General features: G+C 36.0%; 1 protein-coding gene across 15 annotated transcripts in view; it reads left to right on the top strand.

Moving 5' to 3' along the window:
• Asph (aspartate beta-hydroxylase) overlaps positions 1-23,082 on the top strand; it is a 288,087-nt gene that overhangs the window by 161,563 nt on the left and 103,442 nt on the right. For all 15 annotated transcript variants that reach the window (XM_063258447.1, XM_063258446.1, XM_063258435.1 and 12 more), the window contains one exon: positions 7,415-7,500. In XM_063258447.1, the coding sequence (XP_063114517.1) occupies positions 7,415-7,500 (86 nt within the window). The remainder of the gene's footprint in view (positions 1-7,414; positions 7,501-23,082) is intronic.

Here is a 23,082-nt window from a genome sequence, read left to right on the forward strand (position 1 = left end):
TCAGATGGTTTCGAACTCACAATGATCTTCCCACCTCAGCCTCCTGAGCGCTGGGATTACAGGCGTGAACCACCATGCCCAGCTCACCTTCCAGGATTAAGAAAGCTCAGAGTCCCTTAATTAGTTCATATTTGGGGGACACTGTTGTAGTCAGGGGTTGTACACAGAGAACAATTATGACCAGGACATGGAGTTTATATTATTATTTTTATAATGGTCACTGGGAGTTAACACAGGAAAATGCAGGAAATCTATCCGCAATACCAAAGACATAGATTATTTAGTCAAGAGCCTAAACCCCACAGTAATGTCCCACATGAGTCCAGATAAAAGTCCAGAGCTCAGGACAATGCCTGCACAAGTCCAACTGGAGGTCCAGAGCCCACAAGAAGGACTCACTCCAGTCTCTGTTATGGATCTATGCCAGGAAGACCCAAGGGTCAGCGGTGGAAGCCAGAAAGTGTATGTCAGCAAGATGAAGGAACTGTGCTAGTGGGATGAGGGTTCTACGCCGGAGCCAAGAATTTACACTCACAACAAAGACCAGCCTGTCCTGAAAGGCACCACAGCTGTCCTCAGCAACACGGAGGCCCTGAGTTCCTCCGACAACAAGCACAGTTGGGTACATGCCAGGAAGCAGCGTGACGAGTTCATCCTGGAAACCAAGCAGCATGTCTTCTCTGGAGCCAGGAAGCAATGCTCGATGTGAGGACCAAAGCTTCTCCAGGAGAACCAACAGCTCAGACAGCAACTCGTAGGAGAACCAACAATGCCTCCTTAATGCCTCAATCCTCAATGTCTCCTTCTCCACCTATTTATCCTGGCAACTTTCCTCAGGTGGAGCATCTTCGCTCAATGCCATGCTGATGTAATCCAGCTGGCATTAAGTTGACCACCAGTTCTTAATCCATAACAGACACCAAATCCTAGTATCCAAGCAGGAGGAGGTTTTTAATGCTTTCACTTATGAGAAAGGTAATGATAAAGGTATGAATTACTGATTGGGATTGAATTACAAAATGAATATTTTTTCCTCTGTCAAGGATGGTACCTCTACTTGGGCATACTTAAGTCCAGTTTCCCAGGAAATGCATAGATTAGTACAACTAATTCTCACTCCTGCATAGATTAGTACAACTCCTAATCTATCACTATAATTATAGGTTGATCAACTCTAATTTGAAAATTTAAAAGATGAAATGATCTAACAGCTGAAATTTTTGAATTCTGACATTTTTCTATAAATGGAAAATTCCACACCTGACCTCATACAGTGGATTGCATTCTAAACACAGGTGCATTAAAAATATTGTGTACAATTACCTTCAGGCTAATATATGTATACAAATGAATATACCTACTACTCATGAATAAATTTAATGTTTAGATTTTGGTCACATGCCTAAGATTATTTTGCACATGCACATATTTCAAAATTCAGATTTCCAAAGTCTGACACATCTAAGCATTTTGGATTTCAAATATTCAACATGCATTCACATCCTCTAAATTTAACTATCCACCTATGTTGTCATCCAAAAAAGACTTAGTCTGTCTTGGGTAAGTGTTCCCAAACACACTTATGTTAAGGGTTTGGTTCGTAGCTGGTGGTGCTATTGAGAGATGATGGGACTTTTAAAACTGTGGGCTAGTAGAAAGAAATAAAGTAACTGAGGGTATGCCCTTGAAGAAATATGGGGATGCTGGCCCCTTCTTTCTCGTTACAGTTTATATCTGGATGTTACCTGCAAAGCTTCATGTGCTCAAAGATGGTTTTTAAAGGATGATTTAATCATAAGGGCTGTATATGTAAATCTGATACTGGCAAGTGGGGCCTGGTTGGAAGAAGCAGGTCACTGGGACATGGTCCTGAAGGATTTCCCTCTCTGGCTCCTGCTTTTTCTGTCTCCTGGCTCCATGATGTGAGCAGTTCCCCTTGGCAGGCTCTTCCACTATCCTGCTTCTGCCCTGAAACTTTTAAAATACATGATCCAAAATAAACCTCTCTTCCTTAAGTTGTGGTTGTCAGGTATTGAGTCCCAATAACAGGAAATTGAGTAAGACATCTCCCTCTGTTTTATTTCCTGGTTGACACAAAGTAGGCAGCTTCCCCTGCTGCCTACTTTGATCCCACCATTATGTGCTGTTTCCCCACAGGCCCAAAAGCTGAGCCAGCTGATCATGTACTAAAACATCTGAAACTGTAGGTCACTTAAACCATTTCTTCTTAAGTTGATTATTCTCTCTAGCATTTTGTCACAAAGATTATAGATGTCTTGAGAAAGTTCCTCTTGAAGTTCTAGGACCTAGCACAATGTTTATAAGGCAGGGACATTTTAACATGTACTTGAATGAATGAAAGACACTTTGAACAAGGTCAGTTCCACTTCAGATATTAGGAGCTCTGTCCATTGCTTAGAGACATGTGCTGGGGAATGCCTAATGCTTTAGTGAGGTTCAAGAGAACATCAGTTGAAGATCTGGGTAAATAGAAAGTAAATGGCAGTCAGCAATAAAAAGAATAATTGTTAGATCTGAGAAAAATATGTACATGTATCATTGAAGACCTTGGTAGGCATGCTGTGTGTGTGTGTGTTTGTGTGTGTGTGTGTGTGTGTGTGTGTGTGTGTGTCTATATGCATGCAGGGAAGAAGGAGCTTCTTTATGTGTTGAATTTAAATTAGCTCCCAACAGGTTTAGGGAGGAACATGTTCAAAACTGGTTTTAGTTTTATTTTTATAAATTTCTATATTGTTATACCACAATCATTTTGTCTCATTATCCCTGCAATAACTTCTTCATTGAAAATCTCAAGGCTTATATTTTCCTTGTAACTTTTTTACTAACTGTCCAGTTCATTAAGATGAAATTTGTATACACGTAAAATATACCTTTTATAATATGCAAGAACATCTAAATATAATTTATTAAGCACAACTAATATATATATTTAAAATCCCTAAAATCCTCTAATGCTCTTTGTGGTCACACCTGTCTCTCCCACAGCCTCTGGAGTCACCTGTTCTCTGTCTTGATAGTTTTTTTCCTTCTCTAGAATAGTGACAAATGGAATCCATCTGTCACAAGTCTTTTGAATAAGGCCTCCTGCTTTTAATATATACAATTTAAATCCATCTATGTGATTGCATATATTAGTATTATTGCTAAATATTATCGCATTATGTAGATAAACTGAAGATTTTTTTCATTCCCCAGTTGATAGACATTGGGTTTTCCTTTATTTGGCTGTTAAGAAAAATGCTGTGGTGAACATCTGTACACAAGTATTTGTCTATGTTTTCATGACATATATTGCCAAATCTCTTAGGTAGGTAACTAGGAACAGAACTGCTTGAATGACATTAGTTTTTGTTTTACATATTTGGAGGATCTCTGAATGTATTTTAAGCAGTTGCAGTGACATGAACAGATGGTGTTTCAGAAAAATCCTTGGAACAATGTGGACATGGGGAGAAACAGGAGGCAGAGAGACTAGTTAGAAAATTGTTGATTTTCTCTCTGTTTCGTTTCAGCAATTGCTGTTTTTCACTGCCTTCCATGGAATAAAGGACATAGAATAACATGAAGATTCTGGTGTGTTTTATAGGTGCTAGATTTCTTCTATGTACCATAGTCTAAAAATACCTCTTCCTGTGGGCTTAATGGTAATAAAAAGAGAAAAGATTAATTTTAATCAACCTAGGTATGGCTGTCATGCCCTCCACTATTTTTTAAAATTTTTCTCTTAATATTTCAAGCATGATATGGCGAGGGAAATAAGGATTTGAAATACAACCAGCCCCTTTTCTTTCTCTCTGCTTTTAGAGATGTGTAAAACACTTGTAATAGTGTTGCCAGATTGGGGTCCTAGGACACTTCTTTCCAGATCCTTGGTGTCCTGAATAAAGAGCTGGACAAGACACACAGGAAAGACAGTGAGGTATAGATCTATTGAAGTTACAAAAAAGGGACTCTACAGGGTGGGTGGCCCAGTGAAGAAGGGAACTGTTAGTATCCAAAATACCTGGATGGATCCCTACCTTATGTAAATATGGCTTTGGGACAGTTATCCTAGCAAAATCTTGCTTGGCCTCATGCCATATATAAATTCTCTGTTTGAAAAACTCACTTGATTCTTACCAACTATAAAGGAAGTATCAGAGTCTTTTGATTGGTTGTGCCCACTTGTAACCAAAGGAGATCATCTTGGGTAACCCTGATAATGACTGGAAACAGTAACATGTATATATTCCTAAAACATTTAGATTCCTCCTAAAACATTTTGAAAAACTCCAAATTCAACAAAATTAGTAATCCTTTAAATACTTGATAGGCCAGTTTAAAAAAAAAAACCTTTACATGATTTAAATGAACTGAAAATTAGAAACACAGGAAGTCAAACAGACCTTAAGAGATCCAGCCCAGGACATTTAGTTGTAGTGAGAAAACTAAAGCCAGGCAGCTTAGAAGCGTTCACCAGCATCGCACCAGCATCGCACCACAAGCACAGGGCTCACGTTTCGGTGGCTTGACTATGTGCTTTCCCCAAACAAGCAGGATGTAGTGTGCCAGGGGGTGCTTGTTTGTTTTCCATAATTGAGAAAACCACTTCAGGCTTTTTATACATTTAAAAATAAAAATCATAGTAACATAAAACTCAAATTTCAAAAAGAGGAGCAATAGAAGCTAAGAAATATGTAGATAACAAATAAGACAGGAATTTCTTGGTAACAGGTACTGGATGACTAATATTTTGTCTATTTTGTGCTGTTAGTTGAAATATTGTGACAATAAGGTAGTGTATACTTCCTTAGCAAGCACTTTATTTTACTGTTCACTATCTTGGATGTCCTACACTGCCAATTCTAAGTAAATCTCATGTTACCTGGATGCTGGTAACATAGAAGACTGGTTGGGGAAAGACTGTGATGCCCCTGAGAAACCTTCTCAGGTGTATACCAGGCTTTCTGGGAGACCTTACTGTTGTTCTGCTGATAGTCCTATGAAAGCAAAGTGAGCAACTGGGAGACGTGTCGGTGCTGGAGGACAAGACGCGAGCTCCACCACTATAAAGCCACTTCGCTGTCAAATGAGATTCACTTGCCACATCAGCATACATGCTAACACATAGTGACATATGATTGAAAACCCTTTTCTCCGTTGTTTGTTCAGTCTGTGCTTTAGACGTTTAGCATTTAGCCACTGGGGGACTGGAGATCCAGGGAGCGAAGAACAGTAAGGTAGCATCAACCAAAGGGGAGACCAGAGAATCAGTTACAATGTACAAGAAACTTAAGAAATGTAACCAAAGTATCAGCTTTAGTAGTGATGAGAGCTGACTGAAGGGTAGATGTTGGATAGTAAGAACCAACAGGCTTCCTATTGCTAAACCTCAGAACTAAACACACCTGCCAATTCCAGGTAACAGAACAACTGTAACTCTCCGGGTAGGACCCAGTGCACATGCACCCTGCTGAGGCACAGCCGGTGCGCCTTCGGGTGCAAGCTCTCCATCTGCCCGCTCAGCAGGCTTTCACATGCGGAACAGTGGGGGGTGTTCCTGGCAGACTTATTGGTTAAGTGGATCATATCACTTATCTCTCTCTCTTTCTTTTCTTTGACAAGAAGATATTTGTGTTCCCTCTCTCTCATGCGGACCAAAGAGGGGTGGTTTCAAGGGACCCTTTCAAAGTCTCAGTGGTGTAATCTATGAAGTTCAATTCGCCACGTTCTGGAGGCTCGCAGAATGAAAGGCCGTATATATAAAGAACCTGGCATCATAACTGACGGAGTGAGTGCTGTGAAAAAGTAAGGACCCAGCCCAGGATGCCGGGAGACGGAGACAGATTTAGAAATTTGGACCCAGCCTTGGCAACTTAGTAACCTGTCCAGACTTTTCTAAAGGAAAAACAAAAACACACAAACAAACAAAAAAACAAACCAAAACCAAAACAAAAAAAGCTAGGAGAAGGCTGAGGGTGTAGCTCAGCACAAAAGTCCTGGATTCAATTCTGCATACCTCCCTGCCCCCTACAAAAAGTACATTGAAGAGACTTTAACAGATGCTGATGGGGACTCCTTAGAGAGATACAGAGTAAGGAGACACTAAGAAAACACATTCATAAGGCAATGTGCAGAGGTGTGTGTTGGGAAAGGGTAGGTGTGAGAAACAGTCCCTCTGCCTTTCTGATAGGATAGACATTATTAATTGTGTAGCTTTTAATGTCAGGAAATTAAGGAAGTTCATTTCTCTATCACTTCTGTTCAATCCCACTTGCTGGCGCAAGTCAGTTTCTCTACCTGGAAACTTCTGTATATCCTTCAAGCTTCTGCCCCAGGCACTCAACACCTGTCCACTCCACAGACACTGCCAAGGTGTGTACCTGCAGGATCCCCCCACCACACACACACACCTGTGGCTGTGGTGCTTCCACGATGAGGACTGTGATTCAACTGGGTGCTAAGAGCACACTCAGAACCAAAAGTTGTTTGCTGTGTCTGCATTTAAGACATGCTGCCACCTGGCAGGAGTTTATGGTTTGGAAAAGAAATAAGTACACAAATGATTCCTCCATAAAAACCATATGGAGGAAGGAAATAGAGGGGTAAAATGTAAACAGGAGGAGAAAGAGAAGCAAAAAGAGAGGGAGAGAGAGAAAAACAGACTCCGTAAGTGATATCTGCAGAATTTATAAGGACTGAGGTTTTAAGTTAAAGAATAGGCATGTTTTCAACTGAAAAACGTAAAGGATAGGCCATTTTATTTAGAGAAAGTAGCATATGAAATGGCATAAGGTGTAAGAAAGGAAAACATGGGGGTGACCCAGTCTGCCTGAAGTACAGAAAGTAGCCGAAAGCTCTTCTCACCGATTAATGGGGTCCAAACAGAAGGAGAGAGGGCATCAGCTAGATGGTGGATCACTTAGGGCACACATGATGTCTACCCATTATATTTCCCATCTTGTTTGGGGACAGTTCATGGCACTCCAAACATCAAAGCTCTGCCGATTACAGATCACCACAGCAGCTCTAATAATCAGAAGAAAGTTTGAAATATTAGGAGAATTCGCGCAGTATAATGCAGAGACGGGGTGTTGGAAACATGATAGCCATAAATTTGCTTCAAAGGGTAGGGTAGCCATGAATCTTCAATTTGTAAAAAATGTGGCATCTGCAAAGAGCAGTGAGATCTTTGTAGTGACAATAATACCAGGTATGTTTATGTAAGGAAGAGCATCTTCCTTGGTAGCTACTGATTTGTGGTGCCCTCCTCCTGTCTGCGAGAGAAAAGACAAGGTGAGCTCCTTAGTTAGGTATTTGAAACTAACTTGAGGCTTTGCACTATTTGTAAATTACCTTTCTTAGTAACTATTTCCAGACAAAAAATTCAAAATAAAAACCTCTTTTCTTTCAGCTAAGAAAAAGAAGCCTAAACTTTTAAATAAATTTGATAAAACTATTAAGGCCGAACTTGATGCTGCAGAAAAACTTCGTAAAAGGGTAAGTTGATATTTTTGTTTTCCACAGAAATGTACAATGTTTTCACTGTAAACTCAGGCATTATACTATTTTAAAATAATAATTAATAATAATGTTAAAGGGACGAACTTTGAATAGAGTGAATTATTTTGCCCAGGCACATCATTGTATTTCCATGTGAAATAAATTAAATGGCAAAGAATTGTAGCCAATGACCAACCTAGCTTCCAGGTGGCTGACTTAGGTATCAGCATACCTCTGAAAGTATTAGAGTTGTATGGATTTCAGGAAATCACTTTACTATTCCAACCCTCACTTACTTATTTTAAAGAAATGACAATGATAAGTATTCTTTCTGGTTTTTTTCTTGCTGTTTAATAGAGATCAAATGAGATTAAAAGAACAAAAAATATCAACACTGTTAAATACTGTATTAGTGAAAGTTTTTAATTACAGCACCTCAATGTAAAAAAATGAAATAAAATAAAAAGTAGATTAGACCTATACTCGTGGAGAAGTTATTATTAGGTAAGATGATACTAAGTTTTAACATCCTTCTCATGTAAGGTTAACCTAATGTACGCTTATTGTGCCATGTGACTATTTATTTTATATTTGCTTTGTCGTCAGCTGATTTGAAATCTTTTTTATTTTAAAGAGAAAATAATTTCAAAACAAGATAATTACAGGAAAACAATAATTATTCTTTCATTATTAACATTATGTATTGGTATCTTTAAATTAGTTAAGTGTAGTACAAGATATTTGCATTTAATGTCCAAACACTAATAGCACAAACCTGTCTTTTCAATGACATAGGTAGCATAACTATCTTAACATTCATATGTATATATGTATAAAACTTTCAATAAAATGCATTATATATATATATTATATTAGCTTCTCACACTAGGGAGACAATACAGTGTTTACAAATGTGAGTTTGATTTATTTCACTTATGAGTAAAGTCTCTGGTTGCATCCATTTACCTATAAATATCTTGTTTATCCTTCTTTATGACTGAGTAGTACTCCACTATATAAAAAATACCTTTTTTATCCATTCTTCGAGTGATAGGTATTTGATTGTTTCAAGACCTAGCTATTACAAATTGTAATGGGTCTTATATTTCACTGTAGTATGATGTTTTAAATTCTTCTGAGAAGATACCCAGAAGGGGAATAGTTGGGTCAAATGGGACCTCTAATTCTAGTTCTTTTGAGGAATCTCCACAGTGATTTCCAGAATGGTTTAACCTGTCTACACTCCCGCCGACAGTGAAGAAGGGTTCCTTTTTCCCGCACAGCCTCTCCAGAATCATTGGTTGATATTTTGACAATAGCCGTTCTTTCCAGGATGAGGTGGAATCTCAGTGTTGTTTTATTTTGCATCACTTGAATAACTAGTGATGTTGAACATTTTTTTCATATATGTATTTGCTATTTATAGTTCTTTACCTAAGAAGTGTGTGTTTATCTCAGATGTCCATTTTTATATTGAATCTTTAAATTTAGGAGTCTGACTTTTTTGAGTTATTTATATGTTGTTGATAGTAATCCTTTGTCTGAAGAACAGCTGGCAAACACTTTTTCTCATATCGTGGGTTGTCTCTTCACTCTGTTGGTTCTTTCTGCTGTTGTGCAGAATCTTGTTAATAAGGTAAGATACCAGTTGTTGATTCTTTGTGGTAATTCCTGTGCAACTGGGGCTTTATTCATAAAGTCTTTGCTCACGCAAGAGTTTTACCTATTCTATCTTCCAGCACATTTTATGTTTCTGTTTTAATATTTAGATCTTTGATCCTTTTCAAATTTAGTTTAGTGACTGGTGAAAGATACGGGTTCAATTTTAGTCTTTAGCATGTGCAGAGCCATTTTTTCCAGTACCATTTATTAAAGAGGCTGTCTTTCTTCCTGTGAATGTGTTTGGCACTTATGTTATTGATAAGGTGCTTAGGATGTTTGGAGTTTGTCATGGTTTATGTGTGTGTCCCCCAGGCCTCATGAGTTTGAATTGTGCATTTGTTATTCATTCATTGTCTAGTGCTTAGATTAATGGTGTCAGTGCTCCACCCACAAAGGGGTGGAGCCAGGATGTGATGTAATGGCAGGAAGAAGGTATGTCTTGCTTTTTGCTGGTTCCTGCTTGCTGTTTGCATCTCCCATGAATGGTGGCCCAGCCATGCCCGCCTGCCAACTGAAACCTCCAAAAACTGTAAGAAATAAACCTTTCCTTACCCAACTTGGGCATCAGGTATTTTGTCTCAGCGACGAGCATAAAGTAACTAAGACAGAGTTGTTTCTGCATTTTCCAATCTGTCCCACTGATCCTCAGGTCTGATTTTGCTCTCGTTTTTTTTTTTTTTTTTTTTTGCCAATACCATGCTGTTTTCTTCACAGTGGCATTATACAGTAGCTTTATAGTGTAATCTCAAGTCTTGTCTTTATGACCATCACTGCCTTTGGTATTCTAGGTCTCTTTTGGTTCCAAATGAATTGTAGGATTCTTTCTCTAATTGTGTGAGATAATACTGTTGGAATTTTGATCAGGATTGCATTAAATCTATATAACAATGTTAGGAGTATGGCCATTTTTCCTATATTGGTTCTTTCTTCCTACCCAAGAGCAAGGGATCACTTTCTGCCTTCTAATATCCCTTTCTTTCTTTTTTTTTTCAAAGTATTGTTGTTCTCAATGTAAAGTATTTTACATCCTTCACTAGAATGATTCCTAGCTATTTGATTTTTTTGGATGCTATTGTGAAGCATGTTGTTTCCCTGGTTACTCCCTCGATAAGTTTGTTATTCATGTCCAGGAAGGCTATTGATTTTTACTATTGAGCCACACTACTGAATTTGCTTCTTATATCTGCCAGTTTTTTAGTGGACTTTTTGGGGTCTTCTATGCAGAGCATCATGTCAAAAGTTAAATAGTGGTAATTTAACATTTTCCTTTCCTGTCTTTATTCCTTTTGTTTCTTTCTCTTGTCTCAGTCTTCTGGCTAGTGTTTTCAGGACTGTGAAGAATGAGTGGTGCCAGTGGACATCCTTGTCTTGTTTCTGCTTTTGGTGTGAAAACTTTCAGTTTTTGTCCATTTAGTAACATATTGACTGTTAGTCTGTCATAGATGGCTTTTATCTGATTGAGATAAAAACCGTCTATTCCAATTTTCCATAACATTATTTTTATCATGAATGGGTACTGGACTTTTTCAAAGGCTTTTTCTGCGTTTATTGAGATTTCATATGATTTTTGTCCTTCACTCTGTTAATATGATGTGTTACATTTATTGATTTACATATGTCGAACTATCCCAGGATTCGAGTCCCACTTGGTCATGCTGAGTAATCTTCTTAGTGATTTGTTGCATTCTGTTTGCAAGTATCTTATTGAAGAGTTTTGCATATGTGTTCATTAGATAATTTGGCCTGTAATTCATTTTTGTTTGGAATTTTCTCTGATTTTGGTATCATGGTAATACTTGCTTCCAGCAATGAATTTAAGAGTACTGCTTCTCTTTTAATTTCATTACCAAGTTTGAGAAGTAGAAGAAGAGAGGAAATTATACAAATCAGAGCAGAAATTAATGCAATAGAGACTAAGAAAACAATCCAAAGAATCAATGAATCAAAGAGTTGGTTCTTTGAAAGAATAAATAAATAGATAAGCCCCTAGTCAACCTAATTTTAAAAAAGAAAGAAAAAGCTCAAATTCATGCAATAAGAAATGAAAAAGGCAAAATCATTACAAACTCTGTGGAAATACAGAAGATCATCAGCATCTATTTCAAAAACCTCTACTCTCATAGGTTCGATAATACAGAAGAAATGTACAGATTCCTAGAAATATATAAAGTACCAAAGCTAGGTCAAGAAGATGTAAAACTGCTGAATATCCCAATTTCTATTAATGAAATTAAAAATGTAATTAAATGCTTACCTACAAAGAAGAGCCTAGGTCCAGACGGATTCACTGTGGAATTTTACACAAAATACAAAGAAGACTTGATGTCAACACTCTTTAAAATCTTCAGTGAAATCGAAAGGGAAGCAATTCTTCCAAAGTCATTCCTGGAAGCAAATATAACTCTAGTACCAAAACCTGAGAAAGACCCAACTAAAAAAGAGAACTACAGGCCAGTCTCCCAAATGAACACAGTTGCAAAAATCCTCAACAAAATATTGTCAAACAGGATGCAGCAAATCATCAGGAAGATTATACATCATGACCAAGTGGGATTCATCCTAGTCATGCAGGAATGGTTCCACATACATAGTTCAATAAATGCAATCCACCATATCAATAAAGCCAAAAGTAAGAATCGCATGATCATTTCTATAGATGCAGAAAAAGCTTTTGATAAGGTCAACACTCATTCATGATAAGAACCCTACAGAACCTTACAGAAAATTGATATACATGTTCTTTTACTTCAATAAGATAAACCAACATCAATGACAAACCAACAGCCAACATCATATTAAATAGCCAAAAACTGAAGGGCTTCACCTTAAAATCAGGCACAAGACAAGGATGTCCCTTATCTCCTATTCAATTATACTACTATTCAATTATACTCCTATTCAATTATACTACTGCTCCTATTCAATTATACTACTGGCAATACTAGCCAGAGCAGTAAGACAAGAGAGAGAAATAAAAGGGGTAAAGATAAAAGAGGAAGTTAAATTGTCATTATTTGCAGATGACATGATACTCTACATAGAGGACCCCCAAATCTCAATTGAAAGACTCCTAGATATAATAAATTCAGCAGTGTAGCTGGATACACAATCGGTGCTCAAAAATCAATAGCATTTCTATATACTAACAACAAAATTATGGAGAGAAATAAGAGAAGCTACACCCTTCACTATAACATCCAAAAAAATGAAATACTTAGGAATTAATTTCACAAAAGAAGTAAAAGATCTATATGGGGAAAATTATACTACCTTGAAAAAGAAATCGAAGATAATCTCAGAAAATGAAAAGACATCATTTGTTCATGAATAAGGAGAATAAATATTGTGAAAATGGTGATTCTCCCAAAATTGTTACAAAGATTCAATGCAATCCCAATGAAAATACCATCAACATATCTCATAGACCTAGAGAAATCACTCCTAAAATTCATCTGGAACCAGAAGAGATCTAGAAGAGCAAAGGCAATTCTAAGCAAAAAAGGCAAGGCAGGAGGCATCACAATCCTTGACTTGAAATTATATTACAGAGCTAGTGTAATAAAATCAACATGGTACTGGAATAAAAACAGATCTCAAGATCAATGGAATAGATTAGAACATACAACCACAACTACCAACACACTCAACCACCTTATCTTTGATAAAGGGGCCAAATATATTCTCTGGAAGAACGACAGTCTCTTTAATAAATGGTGTTGGAAAAACTGGCTCTCCATATGCTGAAAACTTAAAACAAGACCCATGCCTATCACCATGTACTAAATTAAAATCTAAATGGATCAAAGACCTGAATATTAAGACTGAAACACTAAATCTGTTGAAAGACATTTAGTAAAAATCTTGAAGACATAGGGGTTCGTAGAGAATTCATGAACAGGAATCAAACCACACAGAAACTACTTTCCAGAATCAATAACTGGGATCATGTCTTATTAAAGTTTCTGCAAGTCAAAAGAAATCTCCAGCATAGTGAAAAGAAAACCCACAAACTGGGAAAAAATCTTAGTGAACTGTCCCTCAGACAAAGGACTTCTGTCTAAAACATATAAAGAATTTTAAAAAATCAGTTCCCTGAAACTCAAAGACCCAATTCAAAAATGGGGATCTGAGAGGAATACACAGTTCTCAGATGAAGAAATACAAATGGAAAATAAATACATGAAAAAATGTTCATCATTATTAGTCATTAGAGAAATGCAAATTAAAACCACACTGAGATTCCATCTGACTCCAGAAAAAATAGCCATGATCAAGAAAACTACCAACAACAAATGCTAGAGAGGCTGTGGGGAAAAAAGAACTCTCCTGCACTGTTGAAGGGAGTGTAGACTGGTGCAACCACTATGAAGGTCATTCTGGAGATTACTCAAAAAGCTGATACTGGAAGTCCCATTCGGCCCAGCTATTCCACTTCTGGGCATGTTCCCAGAAATACTGAAAACATCATACCATAGTGATACATGTGCACCTATGTTTATAGGAGCACAGTTTGTAATAGCCAGATCTTGGGAACAACCTAAATGTCCATCAGTTGAGAAATGGATAAAAAGTTGTGGTATTTTTATACAGTGGAGTATTACTCAGGTATAAAAATGATCACATTGAGATATTTATAAATAAGTGGGCGCAACTTGAGACCATACTCATAAGCAAAATAAATCAAACTCACATGTATAAATACCGTATAGTCTCCCGAGTGAAGCAATGGAAAGAGTACATAAGAGTTTATGATAATCATGAGTCCATCTTACATTGTTTTTGAAGCCTTATAATGATCACATTCATTAGTTGGAATGGGTTTGTCCTGGTTTGTTTTATTTTATTATGTTTGATGGTATGAACAGCTAATTTGAAGGAAAACAAGTCATTATAATAGCCAGTACTGATATAATATCATCTTACTCTGAAGTCCTACCATGTGTTTTCTCTTCTGTTTTCATTGGCTCTATCATGTTGTACCTTATCATATTGTATTACATGTGAAAGAATAAACAATCTTTCTATGGAAAATGAGTTAATATGATACCCATTGTTTGTTTTCTGCTATTTGGTTCTAAATGCCCTGTAATACTCTCATTCTCTTGAATGTTTTTATACTATTTTGTTATTGTGTGATAGTATTGTATATGAAGTGATACTCAACTATTTCAAAGAAAGAGACATTGTGGTAGTTACCATTAATTATGGGTTATCTTCTGGTGAAATGCTGTATTGCTCACGTTGCTTACATTTGTTATGTCCTGTTTTGTCTTAATCTCTTTAAAATAAAAAAAATTTTTTAAATGGGTATCTGAGATGAATACACAGTTCTCATATGAAGAAATACAAATATCAGATGAATACATGAAAAAATGTTCATCATCACTAGTCATGAGAGAAATGCAAATTAAAACCACAATGAGATTTCTGAGAATGCTGGGACTGGAAGTCTCATTTGTTCCAGCTATTCTATTTCTAGGCATATTCCAAAAAGACCTGAAAGCATCATACCAATGTGCACTCTGGTTTATAGCAGCACAATTTGTAATAGCCAGATCTTGGAAACAATCTAAGTGTCCATCAACTGAGGAATGGATAAAAAGTTGTGGTATTTTTATACAATGGAGTACTACTCAGCTATAAAAATGATCACATTGAGATATTTATAAATAAATGGGCGCAACTTGAGACCATACTCATAAGCAAAATAAATCAAACCCACATGTATAAATACCGTATAGTCTCCCGAGTGAAGCAATGGAAAGAGTACATAAGAGTTTATGATAATCATGAGTCAACATTACATTGCTTTGAAGCCTTATAATGTTTCCATTCATTAGTTGGAATGGTTTTATCTTGGGTTGTTTGATGTTATTATGTGTGATGGTATGAACAGCTATTTTGAAGAAAACAAAACATTATAATAGCCAGGCTGATTTAATATCATCTTGCTTTGAAGTCCTACCATGCTTTTGTTCTTCTGTTTCCATTGGTGCTGTCATGTTGTATCTTACTGGATTTTATTATGTGTGATAGTATAAACAAATCTTTATAGACAATGAGATAATATAGTAACCATTGTTCATTTCCTGTTATTTGGTTCTCAATGCCTTGTAATACTTTCATTCTCCTGAATGGTTTTATAATATTTTCTTATGTTTGCTACTATTGTTTATGAATGTATACTCAACTATTTCAAGGAAAGAGACATTATGGTAGCTACTGATATATTGGATTGTCTTGTGAAATACTGTGTTGCTTACATTGTTCTGTTCTGATCTGCTTTGTTATATCCTCTTTTATCTTAAAATTAAAAAAGAAATAGTGATGTTAGGTCTTCTTTGAACTTGTTATAGAATTCAGCAATGAATCCATCAGGATCTGAGCTTTTCTTTGTTGGTAGCTTTTTAATCACATTTTTAATTTCATTGAATGATATTGGCTTATTTAAATTTTTAGTAACTTTTTGATTCAGCTTTGATAATTTGTATGTGTTTCAGAATCTGGCTGTTTCTTTCCATCTTATTAGAATACAAGTTTTCTTTTTTATTCTAAAGAGATTAAGACAAACCAGGACAGAACAAAGCAGATCAGAACAGAACAATGTAAGTAACACGGCACTTTCAACAAGACAACTGGATATTAACAGTAGCTATTGTAATGTCACTTTCTTTAAAATAGTGGTGCATATCTTCACATATGATAATATCAAACATAACAACATAATATATAACCATTCCTGAGAATGAAAATATTACAGGGCATTTAGAACCAAATTACAGAAAATGAAAAATGGCTACTATATTATCTCATTTTCCATAAAAACTTTGCTTATACTATCGCACATATTAATATCCAGTAGGACACAACATGATAGAAACAATGGAAACAGAAGAACAAAAGCATGGTAGGACTTCAAAGCAAGATAATATTAAATCAGCAGTGGCTAACATAATGTCTTGTTTTCTTCAAAATAGCTGTTCATTCCATCACATATAATAAAATCAAACAAAACAGAATAAAACCATTTCAACTAATGAATGAAAACATTATAAGGCTTCAAAGCAACGTAATGCAAAATCTGATTAGTATAAAATCTATGTACTCTTACCATTTCTTACACTAGGGAGACTATGCGGTATTCATACATGTGAGTTTGATGTATTTCACTTATGAGTGTGGTCTCAAGTTGCATCCACTTTTAAATAAATATTTTAATGTGGTCATTCTTTATAGCTGAGTAGTACTCCATTGTGTAAAAATACCAAAACTTTTTTTTATCAATTTCTCAGTTGATGGTCACTTAGGTTGTTTCCAAGATCTGACTATTACAAATTGTGCTGCTATAAACAAGGGTGCACATATATCACTGTGGTATGATGTTTTCAGTTCTTCTGGGAACATGCCTAGAAGTGGAATAGCTGGATTGAATGGGACTTCCAATTCCAGCTTTTTGAGTAATCTGCAGTCTGACCTCCACAGTGGGTTGTACCAGTCTACACTCCCACCCACAGTGCAGGAGAATTCCTTTTTCCCCACAGCCTCTCCAGCATTTGTTGTTGGTAGTTTTATTGATCCTGGCTATTCTTTCTGGAGTGAGGTTTTAATTTGCATTCTCTAATGACTAATAATGATGAACATTTTTTCATGTATTTATTTTCCATTTGTATTTCTTCATCTGAGAACTGTGTATTCCTCTCAGATGCCCATTTTTGGATTGGGTCTTTGAGTTTCAGGGATCTGATTTTTTAAATTCTTTATAAGTTTTAGACAGAAGTCCTTTGTCTGAGGGACAGTTCACGTTCACTAAGATTTTTTTTCCCAGTTTGTGGTTTTCTTTTCACTATGCCGGAGATTTCTTTTGACTTGCAGAAACTTTAATAAGACATGATCCCAGTTATTGATTCTGGGAAGTAGTTCCTGTGTGGTTTGATTCCTGTTCTTGAATTCTCTACATACCCCTAAGTCTTCAAGATTTTTACTAATTTGTCTTTCAACATATTTAGTGTTTCTGTCTTAATATTCAGGTCTTTGATCCATTTAGATTTTGGTTTAGTTCATAGTGATAGGCCTGGGTCTAATTTTAGTTTTCAGCATATGCAGAGCCAGTTTTTCCAGCATTATTTATTAAACAGACTGTCATTCTTCCAGTGAACATATTTGCCCTTTTATCAAAAATAAGGTAGTTGAATGGGTTGGTAGTGTTGGTTGTATCTTCTGATCTATTCCATTGATCTTGAGATCTGTTTTTATTCCAGTACCATGTTGATTTTATTACACTTGCTTTGTAGTAGCTTCAAGTCAGGGATTGTGATACCAACTGCCTTTCCATTTCTGCTTAGAATTGCCATTGCTTTCTAGTTCTCTTTTGATTGCAGATGAATTTTAGGAGTGATTTCTCTAGATATTTGAGGTATGTTGATGGTATTTTCATTGAGATTGCATTGAATCTTTGTAACAATTTTGGGAGAATGGCCATTTTTACAATATTTATTCTTCCTGTCCATGAACAAGGAATGTCTTTTTATTTTCTGAGGTCTGCTTCAATTTCTTTTTTCAAGGCATTATAATTTTCCTTTTACTTCTTTTTTTTTTTATTTAAGGGGAAAAAGAGAAAAACACAAAACGAAACAAAGTGGTGTAAGGGTACACATAATACAGAACTACAAAAAAAAAATAACAGTAAGAAATCACCCGCCAATAGACCACATATTATCATCCCGAAAACATTTGCTCAAATCACAGTATCAAAGACTACAAGGTGGACATTCAAACAGGGATACTGCAAACAGCTGTGTTCAATGATCCAAAAACATTGATATAGTCAGGTATTTAACACCCCTAAACACACTTGCTGTTATATCTGTTAGATCTCTTTTTTTTTTTTCCCTCTCTTTTCTACAACAAAACTCACACATTTTGGATTTTACTACTCCTTAGTGCTCATTACTTTTTTTAGGGGGGAGAGAATACAGTCAAACATGGCAAAACAAAGCTGTTAGTCAAAACCAAGGATAGACATAGCACATGGTGTAGAACAGAGTACAAGGTTATCAACAATGGTTATCAACGTTGTCTCTTGTTTCCTTAAAAAGAATTGTCTATCTCATTAGATATTATAAAGTTGGACAAAACAGTAGAGAACAAGACCAATAAAACTTAGGCATTGTGAACATTACAGGACTTCCAAAGAAGACAATAGTCAAACCAGAATTGGCATCTTAGTGAATCCTATTGCCTTCAAAGTAGTTGCCTATATCCTCAAACTTGACACTATCATACAGAACGAAACAGAGTCTAATCAGTCAAAACAAGATCGTGGGAATATTGCAGGACTTCAAAACAAGTCAATAGGAAATCAAAAAGAGTCACTATTTATATATCCTAATTTTTTAAATTTTTTCCCTTAATTGAGACAAACATAAGAAATCACTAAATAATTTTTTTTAAAAGAATAAGGGGGAGATTGAGATAAAACAAGACATAACAATACAACAATAGAGGTCAAAGCATGACTGCTTCAGCAACCTAGTACTTCACCACCATACAACCCGACCCAATAGTAGTCACCATAGTGTCTGTCTTTTTCCTTGAAATATTTGGATAAAACTTCATACACTCTAGCTTCAAATATTTCCATATCAAGAAGCCCAGAATAAAGCCTTTCTAATTAATGAGTGAAAACTTTATAAGGCTTCAAGGCCACATAATGGGGAATCATGATTACCACATATTTTTATATATTTGAATCATTACTTACATTAGGGAAACTATTCGGTATTCACACATGCGAGATTGATTTATTTCACTTATGAGTATGGTCTCAAGCTGCGCCCATTTATTGATAAATATCTCAATGTGATCCTTCTTTATAGCTGAATAATACTCCATTGTATAGAAATACCACAACTTTTTTATCCATTCCTCAGTTGATGGACACTTGGGTTGTTTCCAAGATCTGGCGATTACAAATTGTGCTGCTATAAACATAGGTGCACATATATCACTGTGGTATGATGCTTTCAGTTCTTCTGGGAATATGCCTAGAAGTAGAATAGCTGGAATAAATGGGATTTCCAATCCCAACTTTTTGAGAAATCTCCAGACAGACCTCCACAAAGGCTGTACCAGTCTACACTCCCACCAACAGTGCAGGAGAGTTCCTTTTTCCCCACAGCCTCTCCAGCATTTGTTGCTGGTTTTCTTGATCCTGGCCATTCTTTCAGGAGTGAGATGGTATCTCAGTGTGGTTTTAATTTGCATTTCTCTAATGACCAATGACGATGAGCATTTTTTCATGTATTTATTTGCCATTTGCATTTCTTCATCTGAGAAATGCGTATTCATCTCAGATGCCCATTTTTGGATTGGATCTTTGAATTTTGGAGGTCTGAGTTTTTTTAATTCTTTATATGTTTTAGACAAGAGGCCCTTGTCTGAGAGAGAGTTCACTAAAATCTTTTCCCAGTTTGTGGGTTTTCTTTTCACTATGCTGGAGATTTCTTTTGACATGCAGAAACTTTTTAATAAGAAATGGTCCCAGTTGATTCTGGGAAGTATTTCCTGTGCGGTTTGAGTCCTGTTCATGAATTCTTTACCTACTGCTATGTCTCCAAGGTTTCTACCTAATTTGTCTTCCAATAGATTTAGTGTTTCTGTTTTAATATTCAGATCTTTGACCCATTTAGATTTTAATTTAGTACATGGTGATAGACATGGGTCTAGCTTTAGTTTTCGGCGAATGGAGAGTCAGTTTTTCCAGCATCATTTATTAAAGAGACTGTCGTTCTTCCAGTGAACCTGCTTGGCTCCTTTATCAAAGATAAGGTGGTTGAGTGTGTTTGTAGTTGTGGTTGTATCTTCTAATCTATTCCATTGATCTTCGGTTCTGTTTTGATTCCAATACCATGTTGATTTTACTACTGTTGCTTTGTAGTATAACTTCAAGTCAGGGATTGTGATGCCTCCTGCTTTGTCTTTGCTGCTTAGAATTGCCTTTGCGATTCTAGGTCTCTTCTGGTTCCAGATGAAATTTAGGAGTCATTTCTCTAGATCTATAAGGTATGTTGATGGTATTTCTATTGGGATTGCATTGAATCTGTATAAGAGTTTTGGGAGAATGGCCATCTTCACAATGTTTGTTCTTCCTATCCATGAGCAAGGGATGTCTTTCCATTTTCTGAGATCATCTTCAATTTCCTTTTTCAGTGTATTATAATTTTCACTGTATAAGTCTTTCACTGCTTTCCTAAGAGTAATTCCTAAATATTTAATTTTTTTGGTTGCTAATGTGAATAGTCCAGTTTCTCTTATTTCCCTCTCTGTGATTTTGTTGTTCGTGTATAGGAATGCTATTGATTTCTGAGTATTGATTTTGTATCCAGCCACATTACTGAATTTATTTATTGTATCTAAGAGTCTTTCAATGGAGTTTAGGGGGTCTTCTATGTAGAGTATCATGTCATCTGCAAACAATGATAATTTAATTTCTTCTTTTCCTATCTTTACCCCTTTTATTTCTCTCTCTTGCCTAATTGCTCTGGCTAGTACTTCCAGTACTATATTAAATAGGAGTGGTGATAAAGGACATCCTTGTCTTGTGCCTGACTTTAAAGTAAAGGCTTTCAATTTTTGGCCATTTAGTATGATACTGGCTGTTGGTTTGTCATAAATTGCCTTTATTATATTGAGGTAAAGACCATTTATTCCAATTTTCTGTAAAGTTCTTATCATGAATAAGTGTTGGACCTTATCGAAGGCTTTTTCTACATCTATAGAAATGATCATGTGATTCTTATTTTTGGCTTTATTGATATGGTGGATTACATTTATTGATTTATGTATGTTGAACCATCCTTGCATTCCTGGGATGAATCCCACTTGGTCATGGTGTATAATCTTCTTGATGATTTGCTGCATACTATTTGCCAATATTTTATTGAGGATTTTTGCATCTGTGTTCATTAGGGAGATCAGTCTATAGTTCTCTTTTATAGTTGGGTCTTTCTCAGGTTTTGGTACTAGAGTAATATTTGCTTCCAAGAATGACTTAGGAAGGATTGCTTCCCTTTCAATTTCATTGAATAGTTTGAGGAGTGTCGGCATTAGGTCTTCTTTGTATTTCTTGTAGAATTCTGCAGTGAATCCATCTGGGCCTGGGCTCTTCTTGGAGGGTAAGGACTTGATTACATTTTCAATTTTATTAGCAGAGATTGGGTTATTCACGAGTTTTACATCCTCTTGATCTAGCTTTGGTACTTCATATGCTTCTAAGAATCTGTCTATTTCTTCTGTGTTATCAAACTTTTGAGAGTAGAGGTTTTCAAAATAGGTGTTGATGATCTTCTCTATTTCTATTGGGCCTGTAGTGATTTCTCCTTTTTCATTTCTTATTGCATGAATTTGAGCTTTTTCTTCCTTTTTTTAAATAAGGTTGGCTAGGGGCTTATCGATTTTATTTATTCTTTCAAAGAAGCAACTCTTTGATTCATTGATTCTTTGGATTGTTTTCTTAGTCTCTGTTGCATTGATTTCTGCTCTGATTTTTATAATTTCCTCTCTTCTTTTGGCTTTGGGCTTGACTTGCTCTTCTTTTTCTAGCTGTTTGAGGTGTAGCATCAAGTTATTTATTTGTATTTGTTCTGTTTTCCTGATGTGGGAACTCAGTGCAATAAATTTTCCTCTCAGGACGGCTTTCATTGCATCCCACAGATTCCGGTAATTTGTATCTGCATTTTCATTTTCTTTTAGGTATTGTTTAATTTCTTCTTTAATTTCTTCTGTGACCCACTGATTGCTCAAGAGTGTGTTATTCAGTTTCCATGTGTTTGCGGAATTTTTGCAGTATCTTTTATCATTAATTTCTAATTTCAGAGTGCTATGATCCGATAACATGCAAGGGATGATTTCAACTCTTTTGCATTTGCTTAAATATGTTCTGTGAGCTAATATATGGTCTATTTTAGAAAATGATCCATGTACTGCTGAGAAGAATGTGTATTCTGATGTTGTTGGGTGGAACATTCTGTATATGTCTATCAAACCCATTTGTTCACAGGTGTGATTCAGTTCTGTTATATCTTTGCTCATTTTCTGTCTGGTTGATCTGTCCCTTGGTGTCAATGGCGTATTAAGGTCTCCTGTTACAACTGTGTTACTGATAGTTTGAGTTTTCATTTCTGTTAATAATTGTTTTATATAACTGGGTGCTCTGGAATTTGGTGCGTATATGTTTAAGATAGTTATCTCTTCCTCTTGGAGTTTTCCCCTTATGAATATGTAGTGACCTTCCTTGTCCTTTATGGTCATTGTTGGTTTAAAGTTCTCGTTGTCTGCAAACAGAATGGCGACTCCTGCCTTTTCTTGGATTCCTGCTGCATGAAGAATTGTTTTCCATCCTTTGACTTTCAGTCTGTGAGTATCCTTCTGTGTTAGATGGGTTTCCTGTAAACAGCATTTGGTTGGATTTTGTTTCTTAATCCATTCTGCTAGTCTGTTTCTTTTGATTGGTGCATTGAGACCATTTACATTAATGGTTATTACTGTTAAATGCTGGTTAATTGGAGGAATGTTATCTCTCTGCTGTTGCATCTTTATCTTTCTGTTCTGTTTAATTATTTGCTTTGCTTAGTGGTTTTTTCCGTTGTGTATCTAAACTGTCTTTCAATATTTTTTGCAGGGTTGGTTTGGTGTTCATGAAGTTCTTCAGCTGTTCTTTGTCATGGAAGTATCGTATTTCACCATCTATTTTGAATGATAGTTTTGCAGGATATATCAGTCTTGGTTGGAAATCATTTTGCTTTAGGATCTGGAATATTTCACTCCATGCTCTTCTTGACTTTATCGTTTGTGCTGAGAAGTCTGCTGTGATTCTGATAGGTTTTCCTTTATAAGTGATCTGTCTTTTCTCTCTGATAG

Source organism: Cavia porcellus, unplaced genomic scaffold (genome assembly GCF_034190915.1).
Source record: "Cavia porcellus strain 051 isolate PalLab524CR breed Dunkin Hartley unplaced genomic scaffold, mCavPor4.1 scaffold_11, whole genome shotgun sequence".
Lineage (NCBI taxonomy): Eukaryota > Metazoa > Chordata > Mammalia > Rodentia > Caviidae > Cavia > Cavia porcellus.